We start from the raw sequence: 18,607 nt of genomic DNA, 5'->3' as shown, positions 1-18,607 counted from the left end.
ACACTTAGAGTCAAAAGTTTCAAAAAAGGCATCAGGAAAATGTCTTAAAAAGCATCAGAAAACAGAGAGAGAGAGAGAGAGAGAGAGAGAGAGAGAGAGAGAGAGAGAGAGAGAGAAAGAGAGAGAGAGAGAGAGAGAGAGTGAGAGTTTACATATTCAGGCTGTGAAACAGGTTGTTGTGAAAAATTTTATTATTGTTTTGCTTGATTTGCTAAATTCTACAATTGCTAAGGAAGGTTTTATGTGGACCCAACTGTAAGTGAGAATGCTCTCTGAGACATGCAATAATACAGTCAAAGATATTTGACTTTTTCTCTTAAATCAATAATCATACATCATCATAGATTTTTGGTGGAGTATTCCCTTTAAATGTACATTGAACATGATAAAGTGTAAAGGATTCTTTAGGCAACAAGTGAGTATTTACATCTTTCGAACAGTTTAGTGTAAGATTGTGATTACTCGGATTCATTTTGGCCAAATCATTCTTTGTTTACAGTATACGTCTCAAAACAGTCAAGAGTTTTTCCCAAATGCCATGGGATACTAATAACTGAATTAATCAAAAGCCCCTAGACATTGAAGTAAGGGAATTAAGGGCTTTGTAACTGTATTTTCTGATAAGCACTGATTGCTTTGTGGTTTGAGGACGTTATTGCTTTCCTTTTGTGTTCCAGTGTGCCGATCTCATGAGCCACAGTACAAACTGTAACTGAAGTCACTGAAAGGTGACTGAATCTCAGTAGTTTCTACAAGATGAAATACTTTTTATTTTTCAGTGACCTCAGTGAAGATCAGGCAGCTAAACATTAGTTCCCTCGTAACCCTGAGGGAGATACGGAAAGAGCCAATGCAGCATTTGTTTTAGCTGCCTTTTCATTGTCCTTGAACCTCCAAGTATGAGAACGCAAAACCAGGTCATGAGTGGCGACTTACCGTTAGGCATCCCATCAGGCTTTGCTCGAAGGGGCGCTGGAAGGCTCGGGGGTCACCACACCAGTCCAGCAACTCGGTTGCTGCTGTTTGGAAATTTGCTGGATTTTGTAAGTGCTGTAAGGGAAAATATAGGGAAAGATAGAGGAATATGTTAGAGTCCAAGAACATTCAAGGATCACTACAAAGCAGAATAGAGATTTTTTTTATATCAAGTTACTCATTTATTGATTTATTGGTAAGTAAAATGGATCAATATACTATATCAAGATGTTAAGGTGCTGGAAAGGAGGGTTCGGCCGATAGTCGAACCTCGGGTTGAGGAGGAACAATGCGGATTCCGTCCTGGTCGTGGAACAACGGACCAGCTCTTCACTCTCGCAAAGATCCTGGAGGGAGCCTGGGAGTATGCCCAACCGGTCTACATGTGTTTTGTGGATCTGGAGAAGGCGTATGACCGGGTCCCCCGGGAGATACTGTGGGAGGTGCTGCGGGAGTATGGGGTGAGGGGGTCTCTACTCAGGGCCATCCAATCTCTGTACGACCAAAGTGAGAGCTGTGTCCGGGTTCTTGGCAGTAAGTCGGACTCGTTTCAGGTGAGGGTTGGCCTCCGCCAGGGCTGCACTTTGCAACAAATCCTGTTTGTAACATTTATGGACAGGATATCGAGGCGTAGTCGGGGCGGGGAGGGGTTACAGTTCGGTGGGCTGGGGATCTTATCGCTGCTCTTTGCAGATGATGTGGTCCTGATGGCATCATCGGTCTGCGACCTTCAGCACTCACTGGATCGGTTCGCAGCCGAGAGTGAAGCGGTTGGGATGAGGATCAGCACCTTTAAATCGGAGGCCATGGTTCTCAGCAGGAAACCGATGGAATGCCTTCTCCAGGTAGGGAATGAGTCCTTACCCCAAGTGAAGGAGTTCAAGTACCTTGGGGTTTTGTTCGCGAGTGAGGGGGAAAATGGAGCGGGAGATTGGTCGGAGAATCGGCGCAGCGGGTGCGGTATTACATTCAATCTATCGCACCGTTGTGACGAAAAGAGAGCTGAGCCAGAAGGCAAAGCTCTCGATCTACCGGTTAGTTTTCATTCCTACCCTCACCTATGGTCATGAAGGCTGGGTCATGACCGAAAGAACGAGATCCAGGGTACAAGCGGCCGAAATGGGTTTCCTCAGGAGGGTGGCTGGCGTCTCCCTTAGAGATAGGGTGAGAAGCTCAGTCATCCGTGAGGAGCTCGGAGTAGAGCCGCTGCTCCTTTGCGTCGAAAGGAGCCAGTTGAGGTGGTTCGGGCATCTGGTAAGGATGCCCCCTGGGCGCCTCCCTAGGGAGGTATTCCAGGCACGTCCAGCTGGGAGGAGGCCTCGGGGAAGACCCAGGACTAGGTGGAGGGATTATATCTCCACCCTGGCCTGGGAACGCCTCGGGATCCCCCAGTCGGAGCTGGTTAATGTTGCTCGGGAATGGGAAGTTTGGGGTCCCCTGCTGGAGCTGCTCCCCCCGCGACCCGACACCGGATAAGCGGACGAAGATGGATGGAAGATGTTAAGGCAGTGGATACATACTGAATACATATTAGTCCTGGTCTGCTTTATTAAAAGTTGTGAATTGGCAATTTAGTCATTAGGTATTAAACACGAATACTTATCGACAAACTACAATTTAAATACAAAATACATTTGTTCATCTCCAAACATTCAGTTTCCTTTAATGAAAGGTTCTTACACCTACTTTTAAAAATAAACTAAATGACTTCTATATCTACATCTGAAGGATGTAGAAACACATGTGGAGGATAGGATTGGACTTAGTTTGCTGCCTTCCCGAACCTTGGATAAAAGGTGGAAAACTGACAGATGGATTGTGAGAGAGAAATTCCCTTGTCACTACAACAGGGGCCACGCCATAAACATAATGAATAATTAAAAGCACTCACATTGGCAGCATTTTTACGACCACATTTCCCAAAATGTATCTTTTTACACTTTAGATTACTTGTGTTGTAGGTTTAAAGTATTAATGCACAGGCTAAAGGGGTATATCCCCATTAGAGTCATGCTGCTGCTTCACTCTCCCCAGGTTTCTGTAGCACTGCCTTGCCACTGTGTGCAATAAATCTCCCTGTATGGCTGCATGCATAGCAGAGGAAGCCCTTATTTCACCAGCCGGCCCTGAGCTGTACTGTGACTTTATCTGACAACAGACTCCTTGACCTACAGGTACTCCCTTTATGGCATTCATTCCCCAACTGGAGCCAGCAGCCCGCTCACTACCCCTGTTGTCTGTCGTGCTGTGTAGCAGCAAAATAAACTGCAAAAATGTGCCATTCTGGGTCGCCCAACTGGACTCCCTATCAGTCATTCTTCTCTGAAAGCTTTCAAACCTTAATATGACTCACTTTATACATAGAAGAGCAGACACACCACCTCCACTCGGCACTAATCTTTTACATTTGGAGAGATAATGCGCACAAGCCTTTGCAGTGCACTTGTACAAACCCCGAACAAATGGACTCCCACTCCATGGCATCAAAGGTAAATAGAGAGGTTTGTCAGCTTAAAGTGAATGGCTGCCTTCTTAACAAGTCTGCGTGCTTTGATTTCACTGTCAGGGAGAAAAGGAGAAGAGGAAGTGACAGCAGTAAAGTCACTACATCGCAGTGCTTTTTGCTTGTTTGTTCTTTAGGGGGCAGCAGAGGTCAGGATTTGATAAGGCAGCTTTCATATCAATTTACAAAGCTGGTGTTTGACAAGGGGCCGGATGAAACCAGTCTTGTTTGTTTTATGCTCTGTCCGAGACTGTTCCCCACTCTTCCTACGTGTCTTTGTTTTGGGAGACTAGGACGAGACGTGTTGGGGTTGCTGAGTATGTAAATTCTACTCGTGGATAGAGTCTCCTGGAGAAACACGCATCCACAGATGCTAAATTTAGATGAGTCTGGAAGCTAGACAACACACGCAATCAGCGCACCAAGGATGGAAAGGGGGAGGAGAGAGAATATGTAGAGGGGAGGGGGAAAAAAACACACCACCAACACTCGGGCTTGAAGTGATTACTGTTCTTTGCACTCAGAACAATTGGTCCCACCAGTGTGGCTGTCACATAGAGAGCTTGGCACTGCCACACCACAGATGTTCCCCTTACTCCGGCCAAAACCCACCAATCAAACCTAAACTAGTGGCCAAGAGACCCCTCACTCCCCCCTATCCTCGTCCCCTGGGTGAGAATGATCCTCCAACATTTACACTCCAGTAAAAGCTCGGCTCAGTTTGAGGAAAACAAAGACGTACAGGACTCGCAGTGTCCTGAGAATACAGCTTTCTTCAGATACAATCATCCTCTGTAGTCACGTCTGGAAACAACATGATCTGCACATCTGCAGCTAAACTGAATGTGACAGCGCATGCGAACTGGCAAAGACTCGCTTCCATTTCAAAATCACAGCTTTTGGTTATGCTGCTGTTGTTATTAAGCGACGCCCCAGAGCACTGAAAACATATTAATAGAGACAATTAACCCTGGAAAGAACACAGTGACAGACAGAAACAGCTGCATAGCCAGTGCAGCAGCAGTACAGAGAGGGTTGTCTTCCAGATTATTTTGATTTATTGACGCATACAGTTTGAGGAAGTGCTCCTGCCACGAGAGGAGAGTTCATAGTTTCCACCAAACCCCTGTACGAATCACTGAGTGGAGAGGCTGACAGCAAACTGGCTTCCCCACAGTGAAGGAAAAAAATACGCTCTCTGAAATAGATAGCAGCAGTATCACGGAGCCCATGTTCCCCAAAGTGTGCAATTTGAGGACGCGAGAGGAAAACAAACTGCCAGTGAGAACCTGTGTTTGGCGGTGAAATCAGATAACTGTTTTTATGTATCTTTTTTAAAACATCCTCGTCTGTTTGGAGGTTAAACAAGTGAATGTATTTATTTTGCTGTTAAAAGTTGTTCCCTTGAGGTATTTAGCACCACCTGCACACATAAGAAAACAAACACTATCTGTGTTGTTTACCTTTTCCGTACTAAATAAAAAGTCGGGGCAACAAATATTTCAGTATTGATTAATCTGCTGATTCTTTTTTGATTGATCAATTAAGCTTTGAAATGTCCAAAATTAGTGAAAATTGGCTATTGCAATTCCTCCGTCATTAACCACTACTGTTTATTTAGTAGTAATTATTCACCTACTTTCTTACTCTTACTTTACTCTTACTTTTCTTACTTTCTTAACACTAATGTCAAACAATGCAGACAACACATTTACAGATTTTAGATATCAAAATTAGTGTATTGAGGTGAAAAAATAACCATGTTTTAATAGTTTATGAAGTGTTTGGTAAAGTTTTTGTTTATAAATCACATTATTGCGATTTCACAACAGGACAGTAATTTAAAAATTACCACCGTAATGATTTCTGATTTAACTTTCAACCCGTGATTCAATCGGACTGACAGATTCCAATTTCCTCTACTTTATCATCATGCTCAGCAGTAATTTATCATTTGAGCAACAAAATCAATTTGTTCCCCTGTCCGCTGCTCTGGCTGGGAGTATTCAGACAGACATGTCACATCTTCCAGAAAACAACAACACAATGGAGGAGGCTTCATTTATATTCCTGCTCCACGTCTGTACTGCCTTCGAGATGCCAAATTTCAGCATGTGCACACTTTCAATTAAAGCAAACAGCTGGATTGGTTTACAATATTTCCTTAATTATTTTAATGGCTTGGATATTGGACAATGGGGAGCAGGGGGAGAAGATAGTGAGTTAATTGTTCTGATCTCCCCTGATGATCATCTTTGTGTGCGGGAGGAGAATAGACGGCCGGCTGAATGGGCTCACTGCTAGTCTAATTGGCAGGACATAAATGGTATTTATTATGCGGGTCTTCCAAACCCTGATTGTCTGCGGCACAAAGCTGCCTCTATTAGCAGGGTGCTGGCTCTTACTGGTTGGTTTGAAATGACCCGGCGCTTAACCATTTATTAGATGGACTGGAGGCCTCCTTGTATGCCATGGATCTCTCTAATTGGCATGTTTACCCATGTGCTGCTTCCCCGGCCGCTAACATTGGGATGTGTTTGTTTAAATTTTTGCCTTGCGGGGATTAATACATTTAACCCCACAGCATTTGAATTGTTTACACTTTTGTGTTAGACGGATTTCAAATCCCTTTTCCTGTTCTGTTCCTTTACAGAATAATTCATTAGCTATTAGGAATGCAGTGCATTAATAGAATCCAATTTCACCTCCCATACAACTAAAGAAGGAGGGGACATTGAATATTTAATATCCTGCTGTGAAGGAGGTAACCAGACTGCAGACTGCTTGAGTGTTTACCTCTCTCTACTTTATTACTCAAGGACATCAAAGCTTGTCTCAACACATACGGTAGGGGCTTCCCTCTGTTTGCTTCCTAAACACTCGCCCTGTCTTGCTATCTGCCTCACCTTGTCTCTTTCTCAGTAATGGCTGGGAAGTCCCTGCCGAGGGTAAAACAATTTGCCTTGTCCGCAATTGTGTTGAAGTGCAAGGCCCATACATTGTCCCAAAGGCCCTCTGATGTACTTTTCAGGAGGTGGGCCTCAGCACACAGCCCAGAAACAAAATGGGCCGTCAGTTAAGAAAAGAGATCAAAGGGAAGGAGCCCTGTAGCCCGGGGTTACGCAAGTATGTCTGTTTAATTCTGCCAGAGATTCTTCCCGCAGTAAACGGTGTGGAGATGAGAACAAAAGGACTCGCTGGGAGTCAGCACTGGTGGAGGAAGAAAGAAGGGTGATGATGGGGGAGGGAGGGGAGCCTCCGCTCTTTGACCCCGGTCAGTAACCTGAGTCACACCACAGTCCTGATAGTAAGAGTGAACAGATTAGTCACTTGACTGTGGCCAAACAGGAAAACTAGGGCGCATTCTGGCCATGTTGCGTGTGTGTGTGTCTCTGTGTGTGTGTGTGTGTGTGTGTGTGTGTGTGTACAGGCAAAAACTTAGAAAAGGGGGTGTAAGCTTCCTACTTTCCTACTAGCCAAACATCCCCAGAAGTCCCACAAATATGAAAATTAAACATCTGTCCATATAAATTGCACTGATGCAAACTCCATATCCCTAAAATGTCAACTTGTGTCAGTAACTAAGAAAACCGGTTTCAGCTTCCTGGTCATGCTTCTTGTTTTCAGTGAGATATGAGATATGAGTTGGAAAGGTCCTCAGTTTGAAGGGTTATAAAAACTCAATAAACTCAATTTAAAAGATGAAATCACCCAAACCGGATTCATACGGATTAGAATTGCCGGTGGTTGTTAACATGAATATGTGATGCATGTTAACAACCACTGGCAATTCTAATCTGTGCATTGGATATTACTTCTTACAATTTGGTACATCACATCTGTACCAAATTGTGGAAGAAATAATATCCAATGCACCATCATGGCACTGTACTTAGGCCTTCAGTCTTTTGCTGCCATGCCTGCTGCCACTCCCCTCACCTGACACTACACTGACAAAAGCCCCATCTCCACCAAGCATCCCCCTGTAGCCTCGGATTCTAGGTTCTCCTTGAGGGGAAGTTATTCCCATCGCTCCCTGCTGTGCTGAGCTTCCATGTGGGGAATGACGAGGTCACAGCCCTAATGCAAAATATCAACGCTGTACGTAATCTTTGTTTTACACAACAATTCAACCTGCGGCTGACTGAAATTAAGCAAATTATTCAATTAAAAGTAATTATATTAGTTTGTAAGCAGTATTTTTGATATTGTGCATGTTACATGTAGAGCTGAGTCTGACAACTGTATTATACTTCTACTTACACCAATATGGTATATTGTCTCGGACAGCTGACACAACACTCACCTGTTTGATACACTGCAGACGGTCATTTGTCTGCTGTATGTGTCTGTCCATCGACGGAATCGAGTTCATGTTGATTGTCCCTCTTCGGCCTCTACCTGCCAGCCATTAAACTGGAGCGTTCTGCAACAGAAACACAGACACGCGTTAAAGCTCGCCTCTTCCCAGGGAAGCTGCCAATCCCATCACCACAAGGATATTGCAGTTTAGTGTGTACATCTGTGTTTGTGAGTGTGTGGTGCTGTGTGAGCTGAGCAGGGAGATATTGATTTGGCAGGTGACAAGCACCTAAGAGAGCCCAAAGGATGACATTCCTCTCAGCTCCTGTGACACCCTTAACAAGCCCTCGCAGTTGCCCCTGAACACTGCCATACACCTTCGGAGAGGACACACTGGATGGCTTAGAGAGGATGTCTGACCATGTTTAAAGCACCGCGGGGCGAAAATGAACAGAGGTGGAGAGACAGAGCCCGCCTCAGAAAACTGCATGAAACCCTTCCATCCTGTCCTGTGAGAACATTAACTTGGCATGTGGTTCTCTGTTTACATTACTTAGCCATTATGTAATCTTTGGTTAACAATTATCTGTACTCTGGGCCCAGACATGCTCTACATTTCATTTCTCCCTCCTCCTCCCACCGCTCTCCAGCTACACAAGAGTTCCTCTAACAAAACGACTTACAGCGCACTATTGATTTTGGAGTAGCAGCTTATGGAAAACCTCTTCCTCTCTTTATCTTTTTGTTCCAGAGAAATGATTTTTCACGGAAGGCAAACAATGGCGCTGGGATCCGACATGCTACATAACATTATCACAAGTTAAAAAGTATTACAAGCTACATTAAAGGTTATCAATTTTGCCCGTGGGGGTCTGATTTAATGTTGCATTCAACATCAAATAAATATGACACTCAGGGTGTCGGCTATAACTCATAGTGACCTGCAGCTTCAAGTGGAGGGGGGAGTGAATCAACAAGCACATATATGGGTGGTGGTGGGGAGCGTATCCCTCCATCTTCTCCCCCTTAACTCCTCCTTTATCTCATCCTGTCTCAGTCTTGCCTTCTTGCTACTGCAGGGACATCTCTTCCTGCGGCGCATCATCTCTCACTCAAACACTTGCCCCCATCACTCAGACCCCTCCCACCCCCACGCCATCTTTCTCCATTACCATCACACACTGAGAAATTTCACTGCACAAAGTACCGGTGAGATGAGGGAGAGAGAGAAAAAGGGAGAGAAAGAGGAGGCAGCATGCTGCACCATACTGATAATGCTCACTTAGGGGTCTCTAGCTGGATTTAACAGTAGGGCCAGTAATCTACTCCACTAGTCAGCTAAAGAGCTTTTATGCTACCTATTGGAGCTGCTCATGCCTGTACTTGAGAGGAGAGAAGGGCAAACTAGTGCATTCCTCTCCATAAATTAGAAAGCTCATAAAAAAAAAAAGAGTTCTTCCATTCCAACTCTCTTTGCAGATGGAAAGTATTTGTTTGTTGACATTTTCAAATCACATAGACAGACATTTGAAACTTGAGGGAGGTCTGGGCTCACTATTTGAACACCTTTATGACTTGGCAGGAGTTTGGGGTGTAAATGTGGTAATTCGAAGGCATTTGCGAGCAGGACTTAACAATCCTGACTCAAAATATTCATTCTCTAATCTTCTCTAATATCCTGATTTCAAGCGACTTTCTGTGTAAAAAGATTAAAATACACTGAATACATGAATTCAAAATGCATTCACACCACCAGTACTAGCATATAAAAAGAAACTCTTTTTTTTTTTTTAAGACATCCTGAATGTCACACAAGAGAAAAAAGCATTACCCATAAGCGATGATATATGTTCATCCACTGACTTTCTTTAGCTACATCCATCTGGTGTTTGCTTCTATAACACTCCCCTCAGTCCCCTCTCTGTGCCAGCTGATAGTGAGCTGATCCTTGGCGAGGGATGGCCCTGGACCATCGTGCCCCTCAGCCACCAGCAGGTGTCTCCCTGGCCCTTCAAAGGCCTGGCTAGTGGCACAAAGAAGGCGGAGCGGTATTGCTTTAAGCCTTTACAAGCTCTACAAATCCTCAGCTGCTGCTTCCTAACAGGGCCCACTCAGCCCGGCACTGCCTGTCTGACCTTGTGGTTATTGATGAGCGAGTCGACCTGCTCTCTCTGTCTCTCTTCCCTTGGCTCTCTCTCTCCACTCTTTTTCTCTTGATGTCATTCCTCTTACCTCCAACAGTGAGTTAAAATGAGGGGAAAGAAAGAGGCAGGGCTGCCATTCACCACCCATGCTTTATTCTGTTAAACACACATTGTATTGATACTTCTGACCTCCCTGCATTGTAAAGTCTGGGTCCACATATTTACATTTATTTTCTTCCCATGATCATTTTTAACAGTATGAGATGGCAGCATTGGGGGCTAATTTAATTTTCAGATATTCACTTGTTCTAATTAAACACTATTCCTTTGTTATATCTTTAATGACTAACAAGAGCCAAATTAAAGATTAAACCCGCGATGCTGTGGAGATATGACAACAGATGCAATTATGAGCCTTTACCCTATTTACAGGCTCTTTTCTATCTTACAGATGTTATCATTTATTTTCTCTGCGCCATTATCTAATGTGAACCTTTTTACCATGATTCAGCTAGTTACCCCAGAAGTGTGTGAGAGGAAATCGGTGCCGAGACATGCGTTACTTGAGCTTAATTTACTAAATTGCACGGCAGGCGTTACGGCGTTACACAACAAGTTGAGAGCTGTGGATTCCTGCACAACAAAAGACACATGGGGGGATTGGAGGTGGGATGGAGTGGGAGGGGAGAGGAGGGAGACCCGCTTTCCTTCCCTATTCAAGAGGGAGCTAAAATATATGTATTGAGTGGGAGGTGTAATAAAACGAAACGGGTGAGGAGATGCAGGCTGGGAACAAATATGAAAAGCAGTGGAGGATGGCGGCAAGGTGATGGAGCACCACCGGAGGATTGGATGAAATTATCTCTTTATAATCAGGGGGCTTCTGCATGGCTGCCTCCTCCATTGCCCAGTGACAGATGAGGCCTACCTTTTCAAATGGGCTTTTCACATTGCTATCAGCCCACCTCTAGGGTAAAACAATGTTTTTCTTTCCCCCTGCACCACCACTTTAGAAGCTTTGTTTCCACACGGCACCCTGCGGAGGACAGTATTGTCTCCTGTCAGGCTGCGTCCATGTTTGTCTCATTACGTGATCATGTTACATAAGTGTACCTTGAAGATGGTAACGCTAAATAACGTTGAATGAAGACACTAAAGCGGAACGTTATCTCCAGTAAGTAAGAGAGATTGCTTTTTGAACTGTCAGAAGCTAAACATTATTTCAGACACCCAAAACCCAACCCTGCATCTTCAAAGAGAGTGTGTAGCCTGTAGTAACGTAGACTAGTTGTGCGCCTCTGCTCTGCAGGATGAAAACAGTCTGAGGGAGAGAAGAGTAGACAATTATTAGCTTTATCCCACCATCACAGCAGAACAAATGGATCACGAACCCTCGCCGCTTTACACAGTCTCTCAGCTGAGCTGTCATGGCACAGGGAAGTAGTAAACAGATTTAATTTATTCATATAAATGGCTTGTGAACCAAAACAGTCAGGCTACTCTGGGGCCTGGCACAGTGCTGCTAAAAGGATTTTTCTAGTTCATACAACTTGGGTCTTACATTTTACATAGTTTGGGCTATCATTTATGATAATATTGTGCTCACCAAAGTAATTGTTAAGATCTGGGAACGTGTTGCCACAACAAAGTCCAACAGGGCAAGATAGTAAGAGGGTGGCCGCAGGAGTAAAAAGACAGCAGGTTGCGCTGGCCACCATGCCGACCACACGCACAGATCTTCTCAGCTTCCCCTTGAGTGCTGGACCGGCATCATGATACCATAACAACACCCTCAGTCACTCCTAATGTGCTTAACAACAACACTACAGGCAGGGTGTTACACCTCTGCAGAGCTGTGTGAAACACCCCCCTCAACCAATACACACACACACACACACACACACACACGCACACGCACACGCACACACACTGCACTAATCGAAAGCTCAAAGTACTGCTGACACTATTAAAACTGAACAAGGTGGCCTAAGCGGAGAAATCAGCATCACTCTTGCACCTCATGGGGACACGTTGCTCAAGGTGATCTGGTCCCCGTGTGTTGACTATTGTAGGTAAATTAGGCAATAAAGGGCTAATCAGCGCGATCACTGACTAGGGCTCGGCTGTTTGTGGCACTTGCTTAAGGGTGATAAAGATGAGGGAGGAGGAGGAGGAGGAGGAGGAGGAGGAAGCATCTCTTCACCCCCATGATTTTAATGAGCTTTGATTCTGAGATATGTCTTGTTTTCTCCCGACTGTCGGCCGAGGCCGAGGTGAAAGCTCCCCTTTAATTATCTAAACATTGTAGAGACGCCATTTTCTTGCTCTGAGGGAGGGGTGTTTAGTTTGGAGAGGGCAGCTCTAGGACTCCAGGTGTCTGCCTGGTTCTCTGCCTGGTAAGTGGCTAGGCAGGCAGCAAGGACAAAGCTGTGTTTTTGTTTGAAGGAGGAAAAAGCAGAGAGGGTGGAAATGTGTACGAATCGGCGCCGCTTCCATTGTTGCTTTACAGAATGTGCCATAATCCTTGGCAGGCTCCATCCAGAGCTGGCATGGAGGATAATATGAGCTGCCTCCTGCCTGTCCCACCTCCCTGCTCTACCTCCCCTCAGCCCTTCTCCATCACCTCTTCCTCCCTTCCCCCATTTCTCTGCTGCACACACATATGGACACACACACACACACACACACACACACACACACACACGCTCACACCTCCCCACATGGCTTCTTAACAGGCTTGGGAATGGATTTATTTTATTTAATGTGGTTTGGTCTGTAGCTCCAGCGGCAACCATGAGCAAGGGTGGGCTAGCAGTTGTGCCACTCACTCACTCACTCACTCACTCACTCACTCACTCACACACTCACACACTCACACACACACACACACACACACACACACACACACACACACACACACACACACACACACACACACACACACACACACACACACACACACACACACACACACACACACACACACGGACCCCTGCTGCGTTTGTCGCTGTTCACTGATCTCTCCCTCTTCCCCTCTGTCTTTCTCCATCTCCCATTCTCCCTCCAACTCACTCCACTCCCTCTCTCTGTCTCACGCAGACCCACATTTACTCCCTCCCTCCCACCCTGCCCTCTCACTTTTTTTTTTTTCATGACAGCTCACATAAGCAAGCCTCCTGGATTCCTCCGGGAGCCCCACGTTCAGTACACAGAGATTGTTCAGCCATCAGGCACATCTGCAGCGTGATTAGAAAAGCAAAGGGAGCATGGTGGTGGGGGCAGGAGGGCGGGGTGGTTGAACCCCCAACCCCAAACCAAGCAGCAGCAGAAGAAGAAAACAGAGCGTTAGGGGATCATAGAGAGGCCTAAGCAATATCTCCTCTCTAACCAAGTGTAACGTTTCACCAAGTCTCAGAGGCCGATCGCCGCCCGCGATGAAAAAAAAGAAAGGACAAAGGCAGATGGGGGCCACTCTCTCTTCACCACCAAGCCCCCACCCTCCAACTCGCCAGGCTACCAGAGCAAGCAAAGGGAGAAAAGATGGTCCTACAACTCACATGCAAACATGAGGAGCATCGTTGTGGTTTCTCCCTCTCCTGTTTGCCCTCTACCGCCTCCTCCAAAAAGCTACTCTTTTAATTTCCTTCCACCCATACGCTAATAACAGGGGAGGGGTGTGTGTGTGTGTGTGTGTGTGTGTGTGAGTGTGTGTGTGTGTGTGTGTGTGTGTGGTGGGGGTCAAATCCCACAGGGTGCTGGAGGCAGCACAGTTGAGCCACATGACTGTGTGTCGCCCCACCAAAAAAAGCAGAACAGTGTGGAGCTAACAGCTAGCCCCGCGCTCTCTGGTGCTCTATCAGCCTCGCTGCTCGCTGCCAAGCTCCCCTCTCTGCTCTGCAATCCTCCAGGAATTTTCGAGGCATGTGATGATGATGATGATGATAATGATGAAACCAGCGAGCCAAAGTGTAAACCTGCACTGACTGTTGCAATATGAGGTGAATTTGCACACAATATCTCACAAAGAAAGCCGTCACGACGACCCTCAACCCCTAGAAACACTTAAAAATTGCCTTTGATTGTGAGCACAGAGGAAAAGTCAAAGAGGCATTTTATTTCCATTTCGGTGAGTGATATTGTTGCTGTGTAGGTGCGGACGCTGCTTTAGACAACTTGTGAGCGAGTGTTCCCCCCTTCCTTTCTCTGCTTTCTTTTTTTTCTTTTTTTTCTTGCCAGTCTCTTGGTTTATTATGCATTCAGCTCATGTGTCCCTCCTGTGAGTGGCTGTTCATTTTCCACATACCACGCTTAATCCGGCCAGCTAAAACTTTGAAATAGCGGGAGCCGCAGACGCAGCCGCTACCCAGGAGGAGCCATTATGAGGTCTGGGAGAGAGAGACTGATAGCGCTGGGGGGAGGAGTGACAGGCGGGCTGCAAGATACATGGGAAGGAATTCAAAGAAGGCTGAGAGCAGAACACGAGGGTGTGCATGTTTGTGTGTTCACTGTCTTGCAAGTGTGTACGGTGTGCAGGCAGTAGTTATTGTGTGTGTGTGTGTGTGTTTGCTGGCTTGTGTGTGTGTTCGATGGGGTTATTGGTGGGCAGGGGGATGGACCTCCTTGTCTCTTTATTGTGCCAGTGACCTTTGGCCTTTTGTGACTGAGTGAATGGGAGGAGAGAGACGCAGAGAGTGAGAGGGAGTTTTTAAATAGTGCATGAGCTCAACCTGTCAGACACTGATGGACAGCAGCAACATGAGCTTTCTCTGTTTCACCAAGGACGCCTGCGAAGACATACCATCAAACTGTCTGCCAGCAATCATAATGACCACTAACATCTCTATTTTAAAATTTCACAAGTAGAGTTTCTGTATCTTGGCTTGTCATCATCTATAAATTATTGTTTTGATCTGTCGAGTAATTGTTTAATCTCTATCATGTCTAAAACAAATATATTAAAACAAGATTATATAACTTTTGAAGAAAGAATTAACAGTTTTCCTCTTACAATGAAAAGTTGACTTCATAAGCAATCAAATACACCACTGCTAAATTCGATACACTCAGGTTTTTTAGCTGCTACAGCCTTACTTGGTCTGGTATGACCAGTAGCTTATGGTGGCTAATGTTAGCAAACTTTAGCTCGATGTACTGTAGCTCTGTAACGGACGTTATAGAGTCTGCTACTGGGACCAATGTTCAGCCAAAGTTACATAGTCTCATTTTAAATGAACGTTTCATTATAAAAATTAGTTGTCAATGTTTCTGTTTATCAATCAGCTTTCAGGAGATTCATATTCCATTAACTTTGCTCATACCACAGGAGCAAATACCCATAATGTCCACTCTTTTCATTAACTTGGGTCTAAACTTTGAATCCTCTCCTACACTCCACAGACCTGCATTAGGATCCTCTAACTGGCATGGCTCATGAAGTTAAAATATCAGCAGATTGTTTGATAACCTTGCTGAGCGGACGGATCCTGTGTTAACAGCTTGCTCGTATCTGCAGCCACCGGTCCCTCCAGGGAGAACCCTCTCATTCCACAAATGTGCTCAATTAAAAAGAGCAGAGTGCTTGGAGAGGGGCAGCGAGGGGCCATTCTCTGCGCCTGTTTGATCTGGATTTCCTAATTGGTCAATGACAACACATTACCAGACAAGCGGATGCTTGATCCGCAGAGAGGAGGCTTTTGACTGCAGCGCTTTGGCCTCTCTTTCCTTCCCTTCCCTTCCCTTCCCCTTAATACACCCACCGTTCTACAGGCCCCGTCCGTGACCAGGCAGAGTGTGTCTGTAATCAAGTGTGTGTGTGTATGTAAAGGAGGGGTGGTGCGATTTAGAGGTTAGGTAGCACAGGCTGCCATATATCTGTGTCACAAATCTTCCTTGTGGAGCCATGGGACACACACACACACACACGTGATGAATTCCATGCAACAGATAGACATCTACCTCCCGTCCTCGGCCTCTGATCGGGTCCACACCTCATCGCTTGCACCACTCTAATTTGCCAGAGATCACGGGCAGCCACGTTTTGATTGCCATTGTGTAAATGAATCGGGAAGCCTCTCATCTCACATATGGCTGTGAAGAATGTCAATGTGTCTGGGGAGAAAAAGGAGATTCTCCAGGGGAGTAGACTTAGCAGACTCCTCAATTAAACAGTGAAGACATTTATTCTATATGTTATGTTGTGCACATCTTCGTGGAGGCCACCTGAATTATTTCATTCAATGTATGTTATTTCACCCATCCTACTGTGTGATGCTAGTTGCTTAAGCATAAAAAAATAAAACTGAAGGCAAGCCAAAGAGCATGCAAGTAGTCTCAGTGATGCAGATCACATGTTTGTAGAACAGTATGTCTCATTTTATATAACCTTACAGCGAGCTAAAAATAGCATCCATGAATATTGAATGCTAGGAAAGAGGAGGCGTTGTGGGATTCAAGACTTATGCTGTTAAATGGAGCGATAACAGCCCCGTCCTCTCAAACTCATATATACACAAAAAACATCACATAATCTCTTTCACACACGCTAAAGAAATGGTTTGCACAAATGCTTTATAATGTGAAGAGCTGTTCATATACCATTATGTGTCACCAAAGGGTTCTTTAAGCTTATTTGAACACCCAAACTGACACGTCATTCAATAAATTAAGCAATGGTGAGCTAGAGAGGTTTGTTTCGCCATGTCATCATTACTCTAGTATATACTGTATATCTAATATGTAACTGTACTGTATAGTGAAAAGCAGCAAATTCTTAAATTTGAGAAGCTGAAACCAGCAAATATTTGGCAAATGATGATTAATGAGCAATTAATGACCGACTAATCCCTTTGATGTTTAAGCACACGTTAACCTTACTATTGAAGAGAGGACCTTTCTACCTGTGGATCGATGCCTTGTATAATATTGCTATCTTGTATGTTCATGGATGTTATTTAGCTACAACCCATCGCTAGCTGCTGGCAAACAACAGAGCTCCACATCATCCATCAGGGAAGTTGAGGTAGCTTGACAGGTGAACATAAACAATGCTGCCTGCAGTAGCATTTCACACACACACACACACACACACACACACACACACACACACACACACACACACATACACACACACAGCTAAAGACGCACACATAAACAGACAGACCGACAAAGAGGGAAAGTGTGAGAGGCAGAGAGACACCGAGGGAGAGAAACAACGACACACTGGATCAGAGAGGAGGAAATGAATGCTGCAGGAAACGGGAAAAGATGAGAAATTCCGTATCCTCCTGTTTTAGCCCCCCGAAAATTGCTGAACCATCAGCAATTACAGGCTGGCTGGGTCATGAATCTCTCTCTGCAGTGGTCTGCTCTCTCTCTGCTGGGTGATACTGCAGAGGTGTGCGGCCTTTTAGTTACCTGGCTGCATGATCGCTGACTATTGTTAATACTCTGTGCAAATCAAATTTGCACAGAGACTTTGCATCTTCTTTTCCATGACTGCGAAGTTTACGCTGTCAGGAGCGAGCAGATATGCAAAGCATATGTTGTTTTTACAGGTGAGCGTGATCCATGAGCAGCGGACCGAACGGGCTGTCACAGTGATACAGTACAAGCAGCCATGGGACAAAGGCGAGGGGAGCGCATGCACATACGTCAGGACACAAGTAGAAAGTGCTGAGCATATAATTAGCTAATCCAGTAGAAAGCACAGATAGGCAGTCACTTAATTAAAATGATTAATTAAGGGCAATAAAAAAACGTCCTTCTTTCAAAACTGCTGTCTATAATTACAAGTGACTCCGTCTTCTGTGGCAGAGGGCTTCAATACGTGTGTACGTTTGCATGTGAATGTGTTTGTGTGCACGCGCGTGATTGGTGCATCTCGATGAGAAGGAGGGAGAGAAGTCAGTTTCTGCTGCTCATTCAGCGTTAGGATCCTCGACTAATGAGATTAGTCAATAATGGATTGAAAGCAAGCAGCTTCCCCTCCCCGACACAATGGCCAGAGAGGCTGCCCTGTCAGCGACACATCCTCCACTGGTCGATACACACACACACACACACACACACACACACACACACACACACACACACACACACACACACACACACACACACACACACACACACACACACACACACACACACACACACACACACACACACACACACAAACACACAAACACTTAGAAACACATCCAAACAACAGGGGCGACCTTTTTAACATACAAATTGTGTTATAATATCGAGCGGCGCCTGTTTGAGACAGTGCTACGTGCCTTTCAGGCCGCAGACAATTTCCCTGGGATTTAAATTCAAATTGGGAGTATATCTAGTCTTGATCTACACAAAAAATGGATATTGTAGACGTCATGCAGGGACCTTTTGAAAGCCCTAGATCTCTTTCATCACATGAATGAACGTTTCGCAGAAAACACCAAGAGAAAAGAGTCCCGCTCGATCCTCCACTGCAGAGTGTCTGAGCCCAGGAAGGACAAACAATTCTTGAGAGTTGAGAACTATTCTCTTGTCAGATAAACAAAGACATGAAACGGGCTTTAAGGCCAGCTACAGCATAAACAGAGCTCTTTTCAAACGTGTGAACAACCTGTTTTCAAGGGGAAAAAATAAGCCTTGCACAAACAAGACGCAGCAGTGTGCAGAACCTTGATGCATTTACAATAGT

General features: G+C 45.1%; 1 protein-coding gene across 4 annotated transcripts in view; it reads right to left on the bottom strand.

Annotated features, from left to right (window-relative positions):
* LOC114548302 (zinc finger MIZ domain-containing protein 1) overlaps positions 1 to 18,607 on the bottom strand; it is a 105,661-nt gene that overhangs the window by 28,965 nt on the left and 58,089 nt on the right. For all 4 annotated transcript variants that reach the window (XM_028568160.1, XM_028568159.1, XM_028568162.1 and 1 more), the window contains 2 exons: positions 7,785 to 7,904; positions 937 to 1,050 (listed from right to left, as the gene is read on the bottom strand). In XM_028568160.1, the coding sequence (XP_028423961.1) occupies positions 937 to 1,050; positions 7,785 to 7,853 (183 nt within the window). In that variant the 5' untranslated portion in view covers positions 7,854 to 7,904. The remainder of the gene's footprint in view (positions 1 to 936; positions 1,051 to 7,784; positions 7,905 to 18,607) is intronic.

The sequence above is a fragment of the Perca flavescens genome, chromosome 21, assembly GCF_004354835.1.
Source record: "Perca flavescens isolate YP-PL-M2 chromosome 21, PFLA_1.0, whole genome shotgun sequence".
Taxonomy (NCBI): domain Eukaryota; kingdom Metazoa; phylum Chordata; class Actinopteri; order Perciformes; family Percidae; genus Perca; species Perca flavescens.
This window is presented reverse-complemented; position numbering and strand designations above follow the sequence as displayed.